The sequence below is a fragment of the Eumetopias jubatus genome, unplaced genomic scaffold (assembly GCF_037043125.1).
Source record: "Eumetopias jubatus isolate StellerSeaLion01/CBP00866 unplaced genomic scaffold, mEumJub1_p1.0 scaffold_7, whole genome shotgun sequence".
Taxonomy (NCBI): domain Eukaryota; kingdom Metazoa; phylum Chordata; class Mammalia; order Carnivora; family Otariidae; genus Eumetopias; species Eumetopias jubatus.
The window spans coordinates 79,207,501-79,228,354 of NW_028274813.1; the positions used below are offsets into that span (position 1 = coordinate 79,207,501).

Below are 20,854 nucleotides of genomic sequence, written 5' to 3' on the forward strand. Positions count from 1 at the left end.
AGAGAGCTCAGGTTCCTCTTGAGGACCTATATTTGTTCTACACGGAATACCAAGTATCTTGAAATTTTAATTGCTGATATTTGAATCTGAGGGAGATCTAGGAGGGAGGAGGAGATACCAATGGAAAACTTGAGTTATTCGTAGAAGTATGATCCATTAATCTAGAACAGTTCAGTTCACTTTTGAAAATCATAGGAATAATGCCAGAGAAAGAGTAGGCTGGCAATTATGATCCCGAACTAGCCAAGTTTATATCACGGTTCCACCAATAACTAGGAGTGGGACTTTGGGGAAATTATTTAAATTCCTCATGCTTTGGGGTGCCTGGGTGGGTCATTCGGTTAAGCGTCTGCCTTTGGCTCAGGTCAGGATCCCAGGGTCCTGGGATCACACCCCAGATCAGGCTCCTTGCTCAGTGGGGAGTCTGCTTCTCCCTCTGCCTCTCCCCCCTCCACTTGGGGAGAAAGTCTCCACTCGCTCACTCTCCCTCTCTCTCAAATAAATAAATAAAATCTTTAAATTCCTCATGCCTTAATTTCTTTGTTTCTAAGATGGGGATAGCCACCTTGTAGGTATATTCTGAGAATTCAGTGAGTTAATACATGTGAAGAGTTTAGAATGGTTCCATGGTAAGCACTCAGTAAATGTTAGCTGTTATTCCTTTTTAGAAGTGGAAACTTGCTATAGGGTAGACTGAGTGACCCCACCCCGTCTTCCTGAATACTCAGCTGACTTTGTACAGATGTTAAACTAGTGTTTCTGAAACTTTAGAAATTTGGGTACGTTTACAGTTTTCCCTATCTACCATTGTGCCACATGTACTAATAATAAATATACTATTTTTGCTTGAAAATTTTTTAAAGTATCATTTAATTAATTCTATTTTTAAAAGGAAATTATAATTTCACCTTACATTATAAACTAGAATTTCTTGCCATAAAAAGAAAGTACTTATAAAAATAATACATAACTGCTAAAGAAAAAAATGTTTTGTGTGCTCAGAAAGTCACTTCATGTGCCTATGCCCGCGTTAAGCACTCTTCTCTTTAGGAGACGTGGCATTAGATGTTATCAGTATTTAAAGACCCATTGTGTCCTACATCCTCTTAGTCTACATTTTCTGAAAACAATATATATATTTTTAAATTTTTTTTGAAGACGTATTCATCTATAATGAGAAAAGTTCAAATTAAGTCGAATCCATTTGACTACCTACATTAGGGAATATAGGCAGGACTTGGATTTTGACTAGTTTATTGGCAATTCATTCAGCAATTTGTTGAGTAACTATTTTGTGCAGAGCAACCTTGAGGTGATAACAGAAATATGTCTGCTGGTAAGCAGCTTGCCGAATATCCTGACACAAACAGTTCCTTAGTCTTCCATGTGAACCATTCTCAAAAGGGGTAATATCGCATTAGCAGACATACAGTATACCTATGGCATTAAAATTTCATGGGGGGAAATTAGGAAAAAATGTCTAAAAAATCTCCTTCGGTGGGCTATGATGAAAGAAAAGGTTAAACAAGATCTATGTAGACCAAATAAACATAGGACCACTGAAAGCCGAGCTTGAAATCTGAAACCTTCTAGCTTCGGAACTGGTAATATACCTGTAAGAATTATCTCTTATCTTCTTGGGGTAACCACAGGGTGAGCCTAGTCCTCCGTGGGAAAGCCCCCAGATACTTAAAGATAGCATTGAGGAAATACGACATTGTTTTTTCCATATTGTGCTAAACATTCCTTTTTCCTTCAGGTTTTTTTTTTTTTTTTTTTTTTTGAGTAGGTCATGGTTTCACATCTTGGCATCCTGATCAATCTCCTGTCAACAGATGACAAAGTAATATTTAATCAAGTGCCAAACGACTGGTAGACAATATGAGTTCTCTCCCCAGTATGAGGGAGGGGAGAGCAAATGGATTGGAAACATAGGGGAAATTCTGCTGGAGGAGATGAGACTTGAACTGAGCTTTGAAGTTTTGGCTGAGGGAAAGTTAAGAAAGAACATTCCAGATTTGGAGGATAGAATTGGGGGTGGCTGGGTAGGAGGGATGGGATTAAGTGTATTCCTGGCATTAGCCAGGTGCTTAATAACTATCTGTTGTGTGTATGTTTGTGGAATAAGAGTTGATGGTGTACAGTGGCTCTAGATCTCCAAATTGCCTGACATAGTCTGATCGATGTGAATACTCATGCTTTGGAGACCTCTTCCTCTTGTCTTTACATAATACTTTTTTCTTTGATGACTGTAGTTGAAGTTATTTCTTAAACAATTATGTGCTAGTTAGAAAGCAGAATTTAATTTGCCTCTATAAGATTCCCTAATGTTAAAAGGTACTGCCTATTTAGATTGTCAGATGGGGTCAGACTGCTTTAGAGAGCGCTCCCGTGCAGTGGGATAGCTAGCGGGCTGCCTGGAATTTTTGAGAAATAGTTCCAACTGCAAAAGTAAGTAAGCTCCTGTAGGCCACTGGCAATATTGGAAATGTCCGGAAAAGACATTGGCAGGCCAGCTCCCATGGAGATGTAACTTGGGACCTTTCCGACCTTGAGGTCCAAAGGCCTTAAACCAGCGTTTGAAGAGAAGATTAAATTCTAGCTGGTATTTTAGGCTTAGCTGTTCTGGAGCTAAGCCTCTGCAGGAGCCACATGAAAAGACAAGACTTTTGGTGTACTTGGGGAGCAACTGCCTTCCCCCACCAGCTGTCAACTGCACAGATTGTTTTTTCTTCTTGGAGGGAGAACTAGGTTCTAACACCACTGTCTCTCTGCATATGTATTTCCTTCCAAATGGTCCATCTCGTCTGTATCCCAGTATCGTCCATCTCTTACTGACTGCGTCCTTTTGTCTCTCCTGACTGCTGCCATCCAGTTCACAGGCAGCGCCATGCTGGTTCACCTGTCATGCTTAAGCCTATTTGTGACCTTGGGTTAGGGGTCCCAACTAGATATGGTCTAGTGTTCATTTCAGCTCAGGTATAACCTGGTCAAAAGGCACTCTTTGCAGTGGGCAGGATTTCCAGGGACCTTAAGCAGCATAGAGGATTCAGCTGCTTATTTGCTGCAGTTCCTTTCAGCAGTAGCGGGCCACTTACTTGAGCTTACACCAAGGAAAGGAAGAGTTATAAAAATGGGTGTGAGAGTCATTGGGGAGAAAGTCTCCACTTGCTTGATTGCTGGTGCTTGAAATAAGGGAAAAACCCCTTATAAGGTTATAGACAAGATTTAAAATACAACACCCTCCCGCCATGGAGTGATAGCATCGTAAGCTCATACACACACGTGTAAAGGACTTCTCCCAGGTTCTTTCTGGAGAACAGATTGCATGGCGCATTGTACACTGACTGCCACAGAGGGCGTGGCAGGGGAGGCAGGTAGGAAGGGAGAATCTGGCAGTGTCAGATTACCTTCCAACTGTCTCTCCAAGTCTGTGGCCATTACATTGGCAAGAACAGTCCCCCGACTTTATATATATGTGTGTGTATATCTCATGAAGTCTTTCTTCTTTTACCCTCTTGACAATAGAAGGTAATAAGTGATGCATGTATGGATAATGCAGTTTCGGGGGGCAGAACAGGTAAGCCACCTGTGCTCTAAGGACAGCCAGAGCAACAAGGTAACAGCTTCAGCTGCCCAAGTCTGAAACAGCATGTTAAGTGCTCTTCCTGGGTTATTTTATTTCGTCTTCACAACAGCCCTGCAAAGTAAGTACCAGTGTTCTGTTCTGCTCTTTTACAGACAAGGGGACTGAGGGTCACAGACATGAATTAGCTTGTTGAGAGGACAGAGCTAGTGGGTGGAAGCGTCAGGCCTCCAACCAAGTCTGCCTGATTCTAGGCTCAGCTAGTAACCACTGCTCCATGCTGCCTCTCCCTTTGAAAGTATTAGACAGCATAGCTTTCCAAGTTCACCTTTCCTTTAGAAGGCGTGTTTTTCCTCTTTTGAGGAAGATGTAAATAAACATGGTCTTGTGTGACATCTAGGTCATAAGGAACTGTAAAGGGCCGCCTGGTTCTTTGGGGTGTTTGCTCTTGGAACCCATTTCAAGGGGAAGTTCACACAGACCTTAGAGAGGCCCACCTGGAAAGGAATCAAGACCCTTCACCCACCATTCCTGTGGAGGTAGAAGCAAGTGCAGATTTGCCAGACATGTAAGTGAGTCATGATGAAAGTGAACCCTCCAGCACCCAGATAATCCACTCCAGGTAATGTCACACAAAGACAAGTCATCTCCATTAACCTAGCCTAAACTGCCAAATCATGAGCATGTTAAGAAATTATTGTTTAAGCCTTCCCCCTCCAAAAAAAAAAAAAAAAAAATGGGTTTATATTTGAGAATTTAATGGAACTTCTACGACAAAGACATAGAAATGATAGAAAAAAGAAAGAAATAAAAATCTTTTAAAATACAAAATCAAGTTCAAACAAAAGGAATTTCATCTCTGGGGGCAAGGAATGAAAAGAGAATGTATATTCAGTTTGGTAAACAGGGACTCTCACTTTGTAGGTCCACAAGAGTTGTTAGCTTTAGATATGGACATGAGGGGTTGGGGCTGGGATTTTTAACTCCCTGAAGGGAGCTGGAAGTGAGCCTCCACATACAGCCTAATCCATGAGAAAAGGACTGAGGAAACTCCACTTGGCCTGGAGAAAGTGGCAAGGAAGTTTGCTTCCTGTATATGGTCTGGAGTTGTGGGGTATTTGGAGAGAGAAATTAGAAATAGGCCAGCACCATTTGTGGATTTGGGTCCAAATTTGCACTCTTGTTATACTGCAGGAAGCCCATGTTAAGAAACTAACAATAAGACTGGTCTCTGAAAAAAAAAAAAGTAAACACGAAACTACTCTGTCATGGTTATTTCCACAGTGCAGGTCAAACAATTCTTGCTGAAATTAAGTTCACGGTAAAAATTTACAAACCAAGTGAGAAAACCACCATCAGAGGGAAGATAAGTACATAGGTAGGTAGGCAGATAGAGAAATTGCATACCATGAACTGGAAATGAGAAAATGAATATAATAGAGGTTAAATCTATAAGATGTTTTAAAACATAAAAATTATATAAATGATCTAATAAACTAAAAACTAGGTAAGTGAAAGACTAGAATATAGTATGAAAAAAGAGCAGACAGATCTGAGACAATAAAATTTAGAAATGATATAATTATCATTGAAGTTAAAAGCTCATTAGATGAAGGATGCCTGGGTGCAGTCGGTTGAGTCCGACTCTTGATTTCAGCTCAGGTCATGATCTCTGGGTCCTGGGATTGAACCCTGCTTTGGGCTCCACACTCAGCACAGAGTCGGCTTGAGACCCTCTCTCTTGCTCTCCTTCTGCCCCTTCAGCTCGTGTGTGTGGGTGTGGGTGGGTGGGCGCCCTCTCACTCTCTCTCTCAAGTAAGTAAATAAAATCTTAAAAAAGAAAAACTCATTAGATGAGTGAAGTGTCAGAAGAATTAGATTAGAACAAAAGTTAGTGAATTTTAGGGTGGCTCTAAGGAAAGCACCTTTATAACACAAGAGATGAATAGAGAGGAAATATAAATACTTTATAGGAGTAGGAGATATAGGGGGTAGTAATAAGGCCTTCTATTAGATGTCTAATATAAGAGTGCCAGAAGAAGAGAATGGGGGCCAAAGCTATAGTGGCTCAAAACTTTGCAAACTGGTTAAAGGCATATATCCTTAGGTTCATCAAACATAGCTAATTACAAGCAGGCTAAATTAAAAGAGCCATATCCAGGCACCCAGTGATGAAACTGTTGAATATCAAAGAAAAATCTAAAAGGAACCAGAGATAAAAGACAAATTATTTCTATAGGGATTATTATTAGACTGACAGTAGAGTTCTTCGCAATAACAGATGTCAAGAGACAGTGGAATCTTATCTTCAAATGGTTGAAATAAAATGACTCTTAGCTTATAATTCTATACCCAGCTATATTATTCTAAAGTGAGAACTAAGTTATTTTCAGGCAAGACAAGACTAAGAGATTTTACTACTCAGTGGTCCTATCTGAAAGAACTAATACATAGGTGCTTTAATAACAAGGATAATGAATCTAAAAGTGGAGAACAGAATTCAGAAAGCAGTACTGAAGGAGAAAATTGGCAAACATGTTCGTAAATCTAAATAAGTATTGAACATTTAAAAAAATACAAACTATATTGGAGTACTTGAGAGCAGAACCAGTTGTGTGTGCGTGTATGTATATATGTATATGGAGAGAGAGAGATTTATTATAAGGAATAGGCTCACATGATTATAGAGGTTGAAAGTCCCAAGTGCTACTGTGGGCAAGCTGGAGACCCAGGAGAGCCAGTGATACAGGTCCAATCCTCTTGAGATCCAGGAGGAGCCAATATTTTAGTTTGAGTCCAGAGGATGTCCCAGATTGAAGGCAGTCAGGCAGAGAAACTAGTCTTTTACTCAGTGTTTTATGTTCTAGTCAGACCTTCATCTGACTGAATGAGACCCATCCACATTGGTGAGGGCAGTCTATTTTACTCCAATTCACATGTGAATCTTATCCAGAAACATCCTCACAGACGTATCCAGAATAATGTTTGGTCAAAAGTCTGGACACCCTGTGGCCCAGTCAAGTTGACATAAAATTAACCATCACAGAAACTAAAAAATTATGTTTACAAACAGGGTGGTTGAGCAAAAATTAATAGAATAACATGGAGGCTGATGGGGAAGGGGGTCTTCCTGATTGGAGTGAGTGAATTCTTAATTCCTTATATAACTGGCCCTAAACCCATGGGTCTAAACTGCATGGGTCCACTTATATGTGGATTTTTCTTATACATACACATACAGTGCAATACTATTTTTATAAACATAGTGCAGTGTTTTCTCTTCCTTATGATTTTCTTAATAACATTTTCTTTTCTTTAGCTTTATTGTAAGAATACAGTATGTAATACATATAGCATATAAAATATGTGTTAATCAACTGTTTATGTTATCAGTAAGGCTTTCTGTCAACAGCAGGCTGTTAGTAGTTAAGTTTTAGGAAGTCAAAAGTTATATGTGGGATTGTTGACCACCCAGGGGATTGGTGCCCCTAACCCCATATTATTAAGGGTCCGCTGTGCTCAGAATTACAAAGAAGATATGATTAGATTAGATATGGGTTCAGTTAAATTTAATTAAAAATTAATAAGAATATAGAAGATTTGGGGCACCTGGGTGGCTCAGCCGGTTGGGCATCCAACTCTTGATTTTGGCTCAGGTCATGATCTCAGGGTCATGAGATCAAGCCCTTTGTTGGGCTCCATGCTCAGTTGGGCGTCTGCTTGAGATTTTTCCTCTCCCTGTGCCCCTACCCTCCCTCTCTCTCTCTCTCTCTCACTTTCTTTCTCTCTGTCAAATAAATAAATCTTAAGAAAACAAAGAATATAGAAGATTTTAATAATACAGTTAAAAATCTTGGCCTACTAGACATACCTGAACCCCATACCTCAAAAATAGGAGCTTTAGTATTTTTTAAGACATGTAAAATATTTATAAAAATTGATTGCATATGAAAACACCAATGGAAGTCAAATAGATACCCTCAAATTAATATAAGCATCACATACTTTGACCAATATGATCAAATTAAAAATTTGAAATAAGTTTTTAAATAACTTATGGATCAAAGATGAAATCATAATGGAAACTATAAAATATTTATAAATAAATGAGAACAACACTTGTGGCATGTAGCTAAAGCAGAATTTAGAGGAAAAATTATAGCCTTAAAAAGTATATGTTGAGAAGAAGAAGAAGATAGCAGGAGGGGAAGAATGAAGGGGGGGAAATCGGAGGGGGAGACGAACCATGAGAGACGATGGACTCTGAAAAACAAACTGAGAGTTCTAGAGGGGAGGGGGTGGGGGATGGGTTAGCATGGTGATGGGTATTAAGGAGGGCACGTACTGCATGGAGCACTGGGTGTTAGGCGCAAACAATGAATCATGGAACACTACATCAAAAACTAATGATGTAATGTATGGTGATTAACATAACAATAAAAATTTTAAAGAAGAAAAAGTATATGTTGAAATAAAAGATTGAAAATTTAAGTAATAAAGATAGTAAGTTTGTAAAAGAATAATACAACAAATTCAAAGAGGAAAGCCAGAAATAATGATGACAAAAGGATGAATTAAATGAAATTGGAAGGAATGAAGCAGTAGAGAAAATCAACAAAACCAAAATTTGGTTCCTTCAAAATACTAGTAAAATGAACCAACCTCTAGCAAGACTGATAAATAAAACAGTTTACACAAATTAATATTAGACTATCTAAAGTAAATTTAATTGAAGATACAGACATTATGTCAAAGTGGCAGGGGCATGGATGTTTATTATTTTAGGCTCTTGAAATATTTCACAGAAAGCAGATCATAATCTTGGGCATTATGCCTTAGTCCAGGCATTGCCTATTGGCTCTCTTCCAAAGCATGCTTCAACAGGGACCAGTTCTCCCCTATCCCTGTGCACACAGCTCCAAATGACTCGTGCACTCCTGCTTTGTATATGCTTGGTAGAAAGCTGACATTCCAGCAGTTGAAGCAGTGACAGAGGTAAACTCTGAAATCAAGAGGATGAATGCCTCTAGCAAAGGTTAGGGAGAACAAGTCTCCTGTCCACATATGGTCAGAAAGATGGATGCAACTTGGGCATAGGTAGTAGCTGGCCGTGGACATGTTGCTTATGAAAGGAACTGGCTTCCTTGAGCCCTTCTTATTCCTAGTCATCCCAAGATTGTCCAACCGCCTTTCCTTACCTGGTTGAATACTCTTCATCCCTTTGGCACTTTTAGCTTCAGAATGTGTGTAAAATTAAGTTTGCACTCTGGCTTGATCTGAGACACAAGCATAATTTTGTGAAGCCCAAGTCCTAAAATCCTCAAACAGAAGGCAGGCACATCCTAGGTCTGTAGCCAAGGCATCGAATCCCTATTTATTATCATTTTCTTGCTCCAAAAAATGGCAGGTTGCAAGAAAGGAAAAGATATTTTGTTGAGTTTAAAATGAATGTGGACTCAATATATAGTTTTTACTTCTCAATTTAAAATGATTGACTTGTTCTCGTAAGCTTTCTCTGATTTGAATAGTGTTCTATTCAGTATGTTCAGACTATTTTTTAAAAAGTGTATTGGCTATGATTCTTAATTCTGATAAGCACAGTGTTCAAAAATTTATATTGTGAGGAAAATTAGGATGTCATTGGTTTCTTTTTTCTATAATATTTCCTTTCCTTCTCTCACAAAATAAGTGACCTCATCTTCTTCTGTTCTAGAGTATTGTCTCTTGTCTATTTTAAAAAGAGCCTTTGGCTGGGGGGCTCCTGGTTGACTCAGTCAGTTGAGCGTCTGCCTTCGGCTCAGGTCATGATCTCGGGGTCCTGGGATCGAGCCCCGCATTGGGCTCTCTGCTCAGTGGGGAGTCTGCTTCTCCCTCTCACTCTCCCTCTGTGCTCTCTCTCTCAAATAAATAAAATAAAATCTTTTAAAAAAAAGACTCTTTGATCTATGATTTGCAGTGAGTTATCATATAGTTTGGTTCTTACTATTACTTAAACTTTAACAAAATCAACAACAAAATAGCCATTGTAGCTATTTTCTGTAGAGACTCACACAAAAACCCTTTAAGGAGGTCAGCTCAGATGATATTGTCATTTTCTACAGAAGAAGATAGTGAATCTGAGAGGTGCCATATTCCATAAATTTGCCCTGGTTGCAGAGCTGGTTGCAGATATAGGGCTGGATAGTATTCCTCTCATGATGATGTTCTTCTTGGGATTCCAGATATGTGTTCCACACTTGCAGAACAAACACATAGTTACAAATGGCTAAGTACATAAATGTGACTATCCACATGCAGAATAGGAAATAATTAAAATAAGTGTACTGCATTTTTTCTTTGTGGACTCAGTACTGTGCTTAAGTGAAAAAGATGTAATTTCCAGATTTCTTTGCACGGTATTTACTAACATTTATTATATCTGTCACTGATCTTATGGTACTGAACTTGATAAAGAACATAATAATCTTAAAAACAAAAAAAAACAAAAACAAAAACAAAAGTCATCTCAACAAGAATGATGTTGATCCGTGGTCTCTGTTCATTCTATTAACTAGATAATTATCCAATATGTACTTTAATTTATGTTTGTGTGGATAAACCCTAAGCCATTTTGCTGAATGTTTGGGAATGATTCCACTGGAGGATTGGAAGAATTGATTCCTAGGCAGCACTAGACTTAGCTTTAGTTTAGAGACTTGCCTTCCTCCCATGCAAAGGAAGAGGAGTTCTGGTCACCTTGGCTTCCACACACCTACAAAAAACAGCAGGGCCAGAATTTCTTGCCTCCGTGTGCTAAGTGTGTGATCTGATATAGCATTCTTCATTAAATGCCTCCCCTAGCCTCTTCTTATAGGTGTTCCTGGGGTGAGGTCTATTTAATTTACAATTGGCTATGAGGAGACATATTTTGGGACAAAAATCCATATATAAATAAATACATATTTTTTTCTTACTTAAGATTCCCTCAATGGTTAATTGACTTTACCTACTTTCCTTATCTGTGAAATGGATGCAGCATTTTATGGCAGTTGATGAGAATTATTTTAGAAAGGTTTAGAATTCAGAGATTATTTCTTGGCTAAAAGTTATTTTTATTGACATCATTGAAGTCTCACCTGCCTTCACTAAGCTCTCCAGATACATATGCTTAGTAATAAAATACTTAACCACAAAAGTTAACTATTTCTTTTCTGATTGTTCTTGCTGTGTTTTTTCCCCCAAGCGGGCTTTTCCAAAGCTAATATATCTGCAAAGAGACATATGCTTTAGGTCTGTACTTGTTAATTTACCTTGGAAAAATTAGGTCATCTTCAAATCTGGCAATGTGGCTTATAAACTTGGCAAAATGGTCTAATTAAAAGCTTCTCTTAGATTTAAAAAAAGGAAAAAATTATTAGAATCGGTAATGTTTTCATTTTCATGGTTTGTGTACATATAGGTATATGTCACTCATGCTGCACTAAAAGTATGTTGACTGTTAACAGTTCATCTCTTTTCTTCTACAGCCTCCAAGTCTGTTATAAATAGTATGCTACGGGACCCTTCTCAGATTCCAGATGGAGTTCTAGCAAATCAGGTCTATCAGGTATTAATCACAGCTGTCTATTTTCAGTGGCAGTGCTATCTGCCTAGCAGAGTAAAGGATTTTAAACCTCATTTAATTACTGTCATCATAAACTATCACTGAGGTCAGGGTGCACCATAAATGGCAATGCAATATTTGCGAGAAGAGCATTTCACTTTTTAATAGCTTGCTTTTATAGTGAATAAAAAGCATGTGATTTTTGTTTTCTGTGATTAAATCTTAACAGCCTTTGATAGTTTGTTTGTTTTTTTTAAGAAACGTTATTACTGCTTTTAGGATACTAGTTCACGGTAACAGTTTTTGTAGTCACCCCAGACCCCTTCTCTGTTTTGTCCGCAGTGCATCGTGAACGACTGCTGTTATGGACCACTGGTGGACTGCATCAAACAGTATCCTTTCCCATAAAATTTTAGGTGCACAATTGACGAGCTCAGACTCAGTGGAGGAGATGTGTCTAGCTTTAACCTGACATAAAGTTCTGCTTCACAAAACACATTTCATACTCTTCTACTTTACATTCAGTCAGCTGGAGGGTCACTGCAGACCATCCTTTCCTCCAGCTTAAGGAAAATCAGATGGGCCACGGGAGGCTGTCGGTTTGGCAGTTATGTGCACAGGCTTAGCTCAAACTGCTGGGGTTTCAGAGAGTTTAAAGGTATAGAGTCATTGGGCACGTAACTTACTGTCTGGGAGTGTGGCTCACCAATCCAATGAACATTTTAAAAAAATAGAACAAATTTCTATTTAAAATGAGCCAAATTCAGTTGAGTTTCCTAGAATAAATTTTGAGCCTGGAGTTCAAGGATGACGTGATTAAAATGCCGCGCAGACCATCACATCTGAAAGGGCAGTAGCTTCTTGTTGCTTAAATGCTGATTACAATCTGCACTGCCATTTGCATCCCTAATAAACAACTTTAGAGAAACCAAGCTAATTTTTCCGCCTGGACTGAACTTAAGGCTATGAAAACAGATGTCCAGTCATTCTTCATTAAAGACATTGAGATTACTGGGTGCCTGGGTGGCTCAGTTGGTTAAGCGACTGCCTTCAGCTCAGGTCATGATCCTAGAGTCCCAGGATCGAGTCCCGCATCAGGCTCCCTGCTCAGCAGGGAGTCTGCTTCTCCCTCTGACCCTCCCCCTTCTCATGCTCTCTCTCTGTCTCATTCTTTCTCTCTCAAATAAATAAAATCTTTAAAAAAAATAAAAATTAAAAAAAAAGACATTGAGATTACTAAAGAGTTAATGCTTACTTCTTGAAATGGGATTTGAGCCGACAGTCACTACTTCATGAAGGGACATATTCTTCATCCATACATTTAGTAGCATTGTGGCAATACTAAGAATTTTGATAATCCTGGGTGGAAAATACTATTTAAAGGGTCAATAACTAGTTTTTTTAATGAAAATTATATTCCACCTGAGTCCACAAGTCTCACATTTCTTAATGTTGTAACAGCCTTCCTAATAGAGGTTTTGTGAGTGTGGACAGCACTGTGACCAGTGGAGATTCAGTGCTACCAGTCAGGAAGCTTTCTGTTGAAAGCCTTTTTTGTTGGAAGTCAAGTGTGTGTGTGTGTGTGTGTGTGTGTGTGTGTGTGTGTGTGTGTGTGTGTGTGTGTGTGTCTGTTTATCCCACCTTGTTTTCACAAAGGCTTAGAGTCTGTAAAATTTTTGTAAGGAACCTCACTCGTTTTCTTTTTTATAAAGTTAACCTTTGAAAAATAATCTCTTCACAGAGCCCTCTTGTAAGAATATTCACTACCTAAGTTACAGCCCTTTACATATTTATCCTTCAAGTCAGTTCCCCCCAATGTAGTTTAAATTAATAAAATCACAGCACTGTCATAAGCTTGCCTTTTTATTAGACCAAAGTGAAACCATACTTCTATTTTCAGTATAAAATTAATGATAGCGTTAGAAATTGTAGGAGTGCCAACCTCATGTTGCTACAGTGATAAAGTTTAGCACATTTGTATAACAACTAACACCATCTCAGAGTATCTGGGGCGGAATTACATGTTAATTTTAAAGCACATAAAATAGTTAAAAATCAATTTAAAGTTAAGGTTTTAAAAGCATAATGTCTTTTGAAGGATTGCATATTGATTTTAAATATAACTATCTAATTATATATGCATGGACTAAAGTATGAAGTCAACTGCTTTGTAAATGCCAGGAGGCTATTTTTCAGTAATAGTTGAGATGCTTACGGGAAACTAGATTGCTGCATTGCTGGCTAAGAAAATGGCTTGTGAGGTTATTTACAAGTTTTGCCCCATGGTCACTGCCATACATCAATAATAGGTATTATTATAGACAAAGTCTAAGTGTTTTCTGCTTATAGAGCATTATAAATTCTGTTCGGAGTATTTTCTTTACATTTTTGCCATCATTCACTTTCCTTTTTTGGCTGTGTTATTGCTAGTAGAATTTAATGTAGTACATGATTTCAATTGATAAAGTTAATGATGAATGTCTATAAATTGCATTCACTGACTAGATTATAATTTTGCAATTCCATTATGCCTATTGCCAGTAAAATTACTGTTTTTATAAGCTTTGTGTTCTAGACCTTGTATTTTATATATGTTTACATCAAGCAAAGAATAATCAAGAAGTGTGTCTTTCCCAAATTTCAAATCGGTGATTGCTTTTACCATGCAAAATAAAACAAGCTGGGGAATTTATGGAGAACTGATTTTATTTTTGCATTGAGGTAGTAGCAGTTTCATATAATGTAAATATACTTGCATAGATGTTTCCTAGACTGATCCACAGGAATTACTTTATTTCACACTGAATAAAAATTAGTAGTTTTCCATGTGAGTGAAAATGCTATTTGTATGTTGTTCTGATAATTTAGTAATGTTTACATTGCTTACTGTCAGTAAATTACATCATTTTGTAAGAAAGTACACATTTAGTAAATAGAATAGGTGCAAAGTCTTTTTACTCCATTATGAAAATGTTACATGTAGACATTTGTGTAAGTAGAATAAAGGGAATTGGTCATTTACAAATAAGATGCCACAAGAAGCACAGTAGCAAAGAGTATATAAGTTGTCGTGTGCTTTCTTTTTCTTTTGGTGTCTGCGATCTTTTTTCCTGCATAGCCATGTCCATCCACACCTTTGCTGCCCCAAATATAGTCACTGACACAAAAGGTGTGAGAAACCAGCCACCTCAACTTTCCAAAGTGTGACTCCAGGACATGGCTATTACACAAAGACCCACCCAGAGAAGCAAGGAAAGATAATGATGCAGGAAGCTTAAAATGCTGTGGGTTTCATTTCTATACCATCAGTAACCTCAATTTCATGATTCAACTTTTTAGATGTAAATAATTTACAACAATAAAAGTGAGAGCTCATTTATGTGGATTAGAAGTAAATAATTTAGTTCTAACATGTGGGATGCCCCTAATAATGAGAGACTGTAGAGAGATATGCATCAGATGTCTTCAGTGGACTCTGCAAATGCATGAAATTTTGTGATTTGAAAACTTTTGTTCCTTTATTGTTTCCAGTTAGAAATTAAATAAGCACAGCCATGTGTATGGTGGGGGGAGGGGACAACAGAAGGAAAAATTGCAATGATGAAGACTTGCGGCTCATTTTGATGGTGGACATGAGTGGCCACATCTCTCGAATTATGATTTAAATGATATTCACCTGTATGTGTTGATAAAAGGCAGATAATGCTCTAGGAATTTTTTTAAATAATGCGTACATTTTATTTCATTTAAATTGCACTCTTGCAGTGCATGATCAGAATCAGAGAATCTTTGGTAAGCTGAGGAGTGGTACAACCAGGCTGACATTATCCAATGGAGAATTAGATAATACCAAATGCTTTTGACAGAATCAAAGTACCAGAATAGGATAATGCTCCTTTTCAAATGTTGTGCAATCTCATCCTTTTGGAAAATAGAACCAGAATTCCAAGTCCTATTCCTGATTTAATTATTTACCAGCCATGGGACCTTCAGAAAGTTCCTCAGCCTTCTTGAACCTTGCTTTCTGTAATTATAAAAATGGGACTAATAATAGTACTTATTCATGTGGTGTTGGTGAAGGTTAAATAAGATGATATCCCAAGTGGAAATGCAAATCAAAACTACAATGAGATATCATTTCACATCTGTCAGAATCACTAAAATCAACAACACAAGAAACAAGTGTTGGCGAGGATATGGAAAAAAAGGAACCCTCTTGCCCTGTTGATGGGAATGCAAATTGGTGCAGCCATGGTGGAAGACAGTATGGAGGTTTAAAAATAGGACTACCCTATGATCCAGTGATCGCACTACTGGGCATTTATCCCCAAAATACAAAAACACTAATTCAAAGGGATACATGCACCCCTATGTTTATGTAGCATTATTTACAACAGCCAAGATATGGAAGCAACCCAAGAGTCCATTGATAGCTGGAGGAATAAGACGTGGTGTATGTACAAACATACACACACACACAATGGAATATTGTTCAGCCATAAAAAGAATGAAATCTTGCCATTTACAATGATATGGATGGATCTAGAGAGTATAATGCTAAGTGAAATAAGCCAGTCCAAGACAAGTACCATATTTCATTCATATATGGAATTTAAGAAACAAAAGAGCAACGGAAAAAAAGACAAACCAAGAAACAGACACTTAACTATAGAGAACAAATTGGTGGTTACCAGAAGGGAGGTGGGTGGGAGGATGGATGAAATAGGTAATGGGGATTGTAGCGTGCACTGGTGATGACCACTGGGTGATATATGGAAGTGTTGAATCACTACATTGTACACCTGAAACTAATATAACACTAAGTATTTTAACTATACTGGAATTAAATTTTTTTAATTAAAAAAAATGATAGGCTGGGACGGTAGCAGAGGAAGTAGTAAAAATTTGGTGAATATTGTATTTAGTTGTAAGTTGACACCAACAGGAGTTGCCGATGTATTGAGAGGAGTGTGGGAGAAAGGTAGGAGCTGAGGACTCCTGCATTCTGGTTTGAACAGCATGGGGTTGTCAGTAACTAAGATGGTAATGAAGCAAATGGAGTATGCATGTGTGAGCAGCTGAACGTAATGAATCTGAAACTGTAACAATAAAATAACCAAAGTTTATTGAGGACTTACCAAAAAAAAAAAAAAAAAAACGGTGTTACCCCAACTGTTTAACACCAAGGCTTTGTGTTACAGTGCTTAAGAAATATTAGCTAGTATCAATTATTTTTACATAATTATTTTAATACTTTTCAAGGAGTTGTATGGAGGTCATACAAAAGGCTTTGTGGACATCGTATTCCAATCCTTTGCTTTGCCACACTTGAACCGTATGACTGTGCAGATTCTTTTCTAAGCTTTGGTTTCCTCATCTATAAGGATGATAATAACTAAGGATGAAATAACATACATAAAGCACTTAACACAGTACCTACCTCATAGTGATCGCTCAAAGAATTTACATGTGCGTGTGCATTTCTGTTTCTATGCATATGATAATATGCGTGCGCTCTTGCACACAAGAGGAAGACTTGAAAAATCCTCTGCACCCACACCCCAACCCCACAGTCCTTTGCAACGTGCAGTCTTTCCTCCAGGGTGCCTAGAATTCTCAACAAGTCAGCTATTTGGCTTCCCACATCATATAAGATCACCAACCGTAGGCTGAAAGTGGGACAGAAGCTAGAAATGCTGGCTCTGGGACAAGTATGGATTCTTAGAAGATTTATGGAACTCTGTAAGACTGGAAACTCCTTTAAGGCAAAGCCTGGTTGGTATTCTTTGCTGCATTTAGTAAGTGCTTAATAAATGTACTAAATTGAATTAAGGGATTTTTAACATAGTACAAAGGATGTTTAAAATGACTCTGCCTCCCCCACATCGGGCTCCCTGCTCAGCAGGGAGTTTGCTTCTCCCTCTGACCCTCTTCCCTCTCATGCTATCTCTCATTCTCTCTCTCTCAAATAAATAAATAAAATCTTTAAAAAAAATAAAATGACTCTGCCTCCTTTCAAAAGAAGATAAGGTACACATCCATTTACAAATCTTTATTTGCCCAAATGCATATAAACATTACAGAAATAGAAAAATTCCCCTGAATCATTGAAATGAGGACATGTATGTAGAAGTCTCATTCCTCAGAAATGTGGGCTAAAGGTGGAAATAGTTGCTATGATTACTCTATTTTCCATTTCATCTCAAAGTAGAGACCTGGTATTAGCATATTTTTTATTGTGTAATTCCACCTGTGTTACCCTCCTTAACTAAAACTTCTTAGTGCCATTGGTCATGAGCACGAAGTCCTGCTAAGAGACATGCTTCTGGAGAAAAACCTGTCCTTCCTAGGTCAGTATTACTTACATCCTCTCTAGCTTGTAATATCTGCATGAGTGCTTAAATATATATTTTTAAAAATCTTCCACTCGCAGTTATTATGTACTAAAAGAAGAGTGAACAATGATTGATGCTATGCATGTTATCTTTTATTGATTTGGAACTAAGCAGGAACTCAGTTACCTAATCCCTATATATACAGCACATGCACAGGTTTGCAATTAATATTTTATAGAATAAGTGGCTGAAAAAATGCTTTAATATCTGTTGCAGTATTACTTTTGGTGTCATGAGATATTAGCCGTAATCTAGGCCTTATGAGACAAAGAAACAAAAGAAATACTGTCTGTAAAATGCTTTATATGTTAAAAAGAATAGTTAGAAAAATTCATGTTGGATATGTTTGTCTAATATATGGAATCAGAGTGTGCTTTTACTTGAAAGTCAAATATTAAGCTTTTATTATTTTTATGCGAGATGTTAATTGTCATTATAGATTTAGTGTGATTTTTAAAAATCTCACATGTATACATGGACATGTGTTTTTGTGTGTGTGCCAATGTGGAATCTTGTTATAGATTGTTATTTCTTTCAACGTCCGAAGCATTAAAATTAAGCCTTGAAGGGCATACATGTGATAACTGATCACAGAAACCATAAAGCACTCTACAATGAATTAATTCCTCTTCTCAACCGTAGATGTGGTAATTTTAAAGGTTCTGTACCAACCTAAATGTGCATTGTACACATCTGTTATATGCAGATATTTAAGTCTGCATAGTGTGTTTTTTTTAGGTTGAAAAATCACAGAATATTGGATTACACAACTTTTGTTCCAAAATGGACAAAGATTTGGCCAAGGAAAGTCCATTGGATGGCCTTACATCAAGCTGGGGAGGGATGTTGAAGACAAGCCTGGAAAAAGTCTGTTTTAAGTCTTAGTATTCAATATTTTTATTAGTGAACTGGAGAATGGAGTTGAGTGTATTATCAGGTTGTTGATAATTTTAAGATGGGAAATCTCATAAGTGTTCTCTAGCAGGGGCTAAAGAAAGTTGATTTAGGAAAATGGTCTCAAATCAGTGAATTAAATTTCAGTATGTAAAAGTAGCAAGTTTTTTCATGTAAGAGAGGAGGAGCAAAAGGCTTACATGTGGTCTAAGCTGAGTTCCAGGTCCTTGACTCCCTTGATTCTAACAGTGTTAGACTGAATTGACCATGGCTAGCAAAGACAATGCAGAAACGTGGCCAGTCATTAGCACTTGCATACAAGTTCAGAAAGGGGACTTACTATTCATGGGTCCCATCTAGTTCTCTCTGCTATCGGGTCTCGAGATAACTATTTTATTAAAGTACACCCAAAGGTGATACTTAACTGATCTCTAAAATAAATGAGTTATAGGATATTTAGCTGATTCCATGTAACCTCAGTACTGTTTTTAAGCATTTCCTTATCAGCATACAAAGAAGTTCATTTATTCTATGCATTTTAAGCATTTTGATGTAGTATGAATTGTTACAAGTTTATTTACAAGTTAAAGCATGAGAATTCAAAGCCTTGTGTGAAATATTGTTCTGGGGTTTTCTTTTACCTTGTATATACCCCTTCACAGTGATTAATTAGGTCTAAAGTACTGTGCCAGGTAAATTTAGATAGATTATTATTTTAAGTCAAGTCCTGAAAAATGTTGGTATATAAATAGGCCACTAATCTGATGTTTTCTTGTTTACATGTATACATCTTGAATTTTGTTGCAGAGCCATTGCAAACGTGTTTTACTTTGATTCTTTTATAAGCAAAAGCAAAACCGATTTCTCCCTTTCTCTCTCTCTCATTCTTTTGGTTTCTAATCTGGCCACTACTTTCAAAAGACAAGGATTCTTATTTTTACATATTAACCCTTCTTAAGAATTATGACTTCCCTGAAAGTCTATCCCATCCTAAATTTTCCACTCATTGTGCTCAATACGTAATTTTATAAAATACATACCTTATAGGACCATTTTACTAATAGAAGAGAAAAATAAAAATAAATAACCTTTATTTTAACCCTAATAATTTTTGAATTTCCTTGATTCATAACCATATACTGAGCAGTTGTTAGGGCACAAGATTTAACCATGCACTATTGGAAAGAAAAAAAAGAAGAGCCCTTTTCATTGAAGATTTGCATATACTCATGGATTTATCCTATTTATAAATTTATAGGTATATTGTATTCAGAGAAATCAAAGTTGAATAAATGTTTAGTTTTTCCATCTAAAAACATATTTTATTCATACATTTATTCATTTATTCCAGAAATAAGTTACTGAGTTAGGTACTATTTATTAGGAACTAAACATTAAGTCAGATGAAGTTCCTGCTTTTGTGGAATTATGGTCTAGTAGGGAGATAAGCTGTAAACAAATGTACATCCTTAATTTCTAGCAATTTCTCAGAGTTTTTGTAATTCTTTTATTTTTATTCATGCATTCTTTCAACTAACTCTTGTTGAGCACGTTTTCTACTAGTTAGTGTGAAGATGATGGTAAGCATTTTGTTCCCTCTAGATGCTTACAGTGATGCAAACTATTTCCGTGTCCAACCCAGTAAGAGTACAGTTCCATCTCTAGTGCATCTCTGTAGGTACTCACTTGATGGTCTTGATAATGAAAATAAATACATTCAAGGCTGTTGTCGTGCTACTTCTTATTAAACTTTTGAAAGAAAGGTATAGATTATGCTAAAAATCAAGAGCCACCCTTTACATACAAGAAAATGCAAAAAAAAAAAAAACAAAAAGAAAGAAAATGCTACTGGCCCATAAGCTACTTTTCCTGAAGTGGTGATAGAATTTTACTGATTGATCTACTGTCTCCCCAGCACCTTCCTGTCACCATGTGCTTCTAGGCTGGCTAGCCGAGCACATTAGCTTGGTTATCTTACCACTGTGCTAACCAGTCTTTTCTTTCGTTGGTTCAGCAGACAGGTATCTTTTAAGTACTTACTTTGGGCAGGCACCATTAGGGATAAAAAAATAAAAGTTGAATTTTTCCTGGAAGGAAAATTTCAGATAAGTTTCAGGTAAGTTCATGTCAGTTCTTTCCAAGGATAGTAATATAGAATTATTGATCAGCATTTAACGTCTGAGAAGATGTGAAGAGCCTGCTGCCCACTCCTAGGCATAGATGCACAAAGAACCCTTCTTAAGCTTTAAATTGACCAACAAGCATTGTGATCATCCTTATTCCCATTGCTAAGGGTTCATTTCATTTCTAATATCAACAAAATAGAAAAGGTATTTTAACTACTAGTCGAGATGTTTTGATTTTTATCTTTCCCGTGACTAATGAGACCATGTTTTG

General features: G+C 37.2%; 1 protein-coding gene across 5 annotated transcripts in view; it reads left to right on the forward strand.

The window, feature by feature from the left end:
• The window catches only part of CDIN1 (CDAN1 interacting nuclease 1), a 205,441-nt gene that overhangs the window by 78,045 nt on the left and 106,542 nt on the right, over positions 1 to 20,854 (forward strand). For all 5 annotated transcript variants that reach the window (XM_088024710.1, XM_088024708.1, XM_028119391.2 and 2 more), the window contains 3 exons: positions 11,092 to 11,171; positions 11,511 to 11,560; positions 17,451 to 17,518. In XM_088024710.1, coding sequence (XP_087880836.1) covers positions 11,092 to 11,171; positions 11,511 to 11,560; positions 17,451 to 17,518 — 198 coding nt within the window. The remainder of the gene's footprint in view (positions 1 to 11,091; positions 11,172 to 11,510; positions 11,561 to 17,450; positions 17,519 to 20,854) is intronic.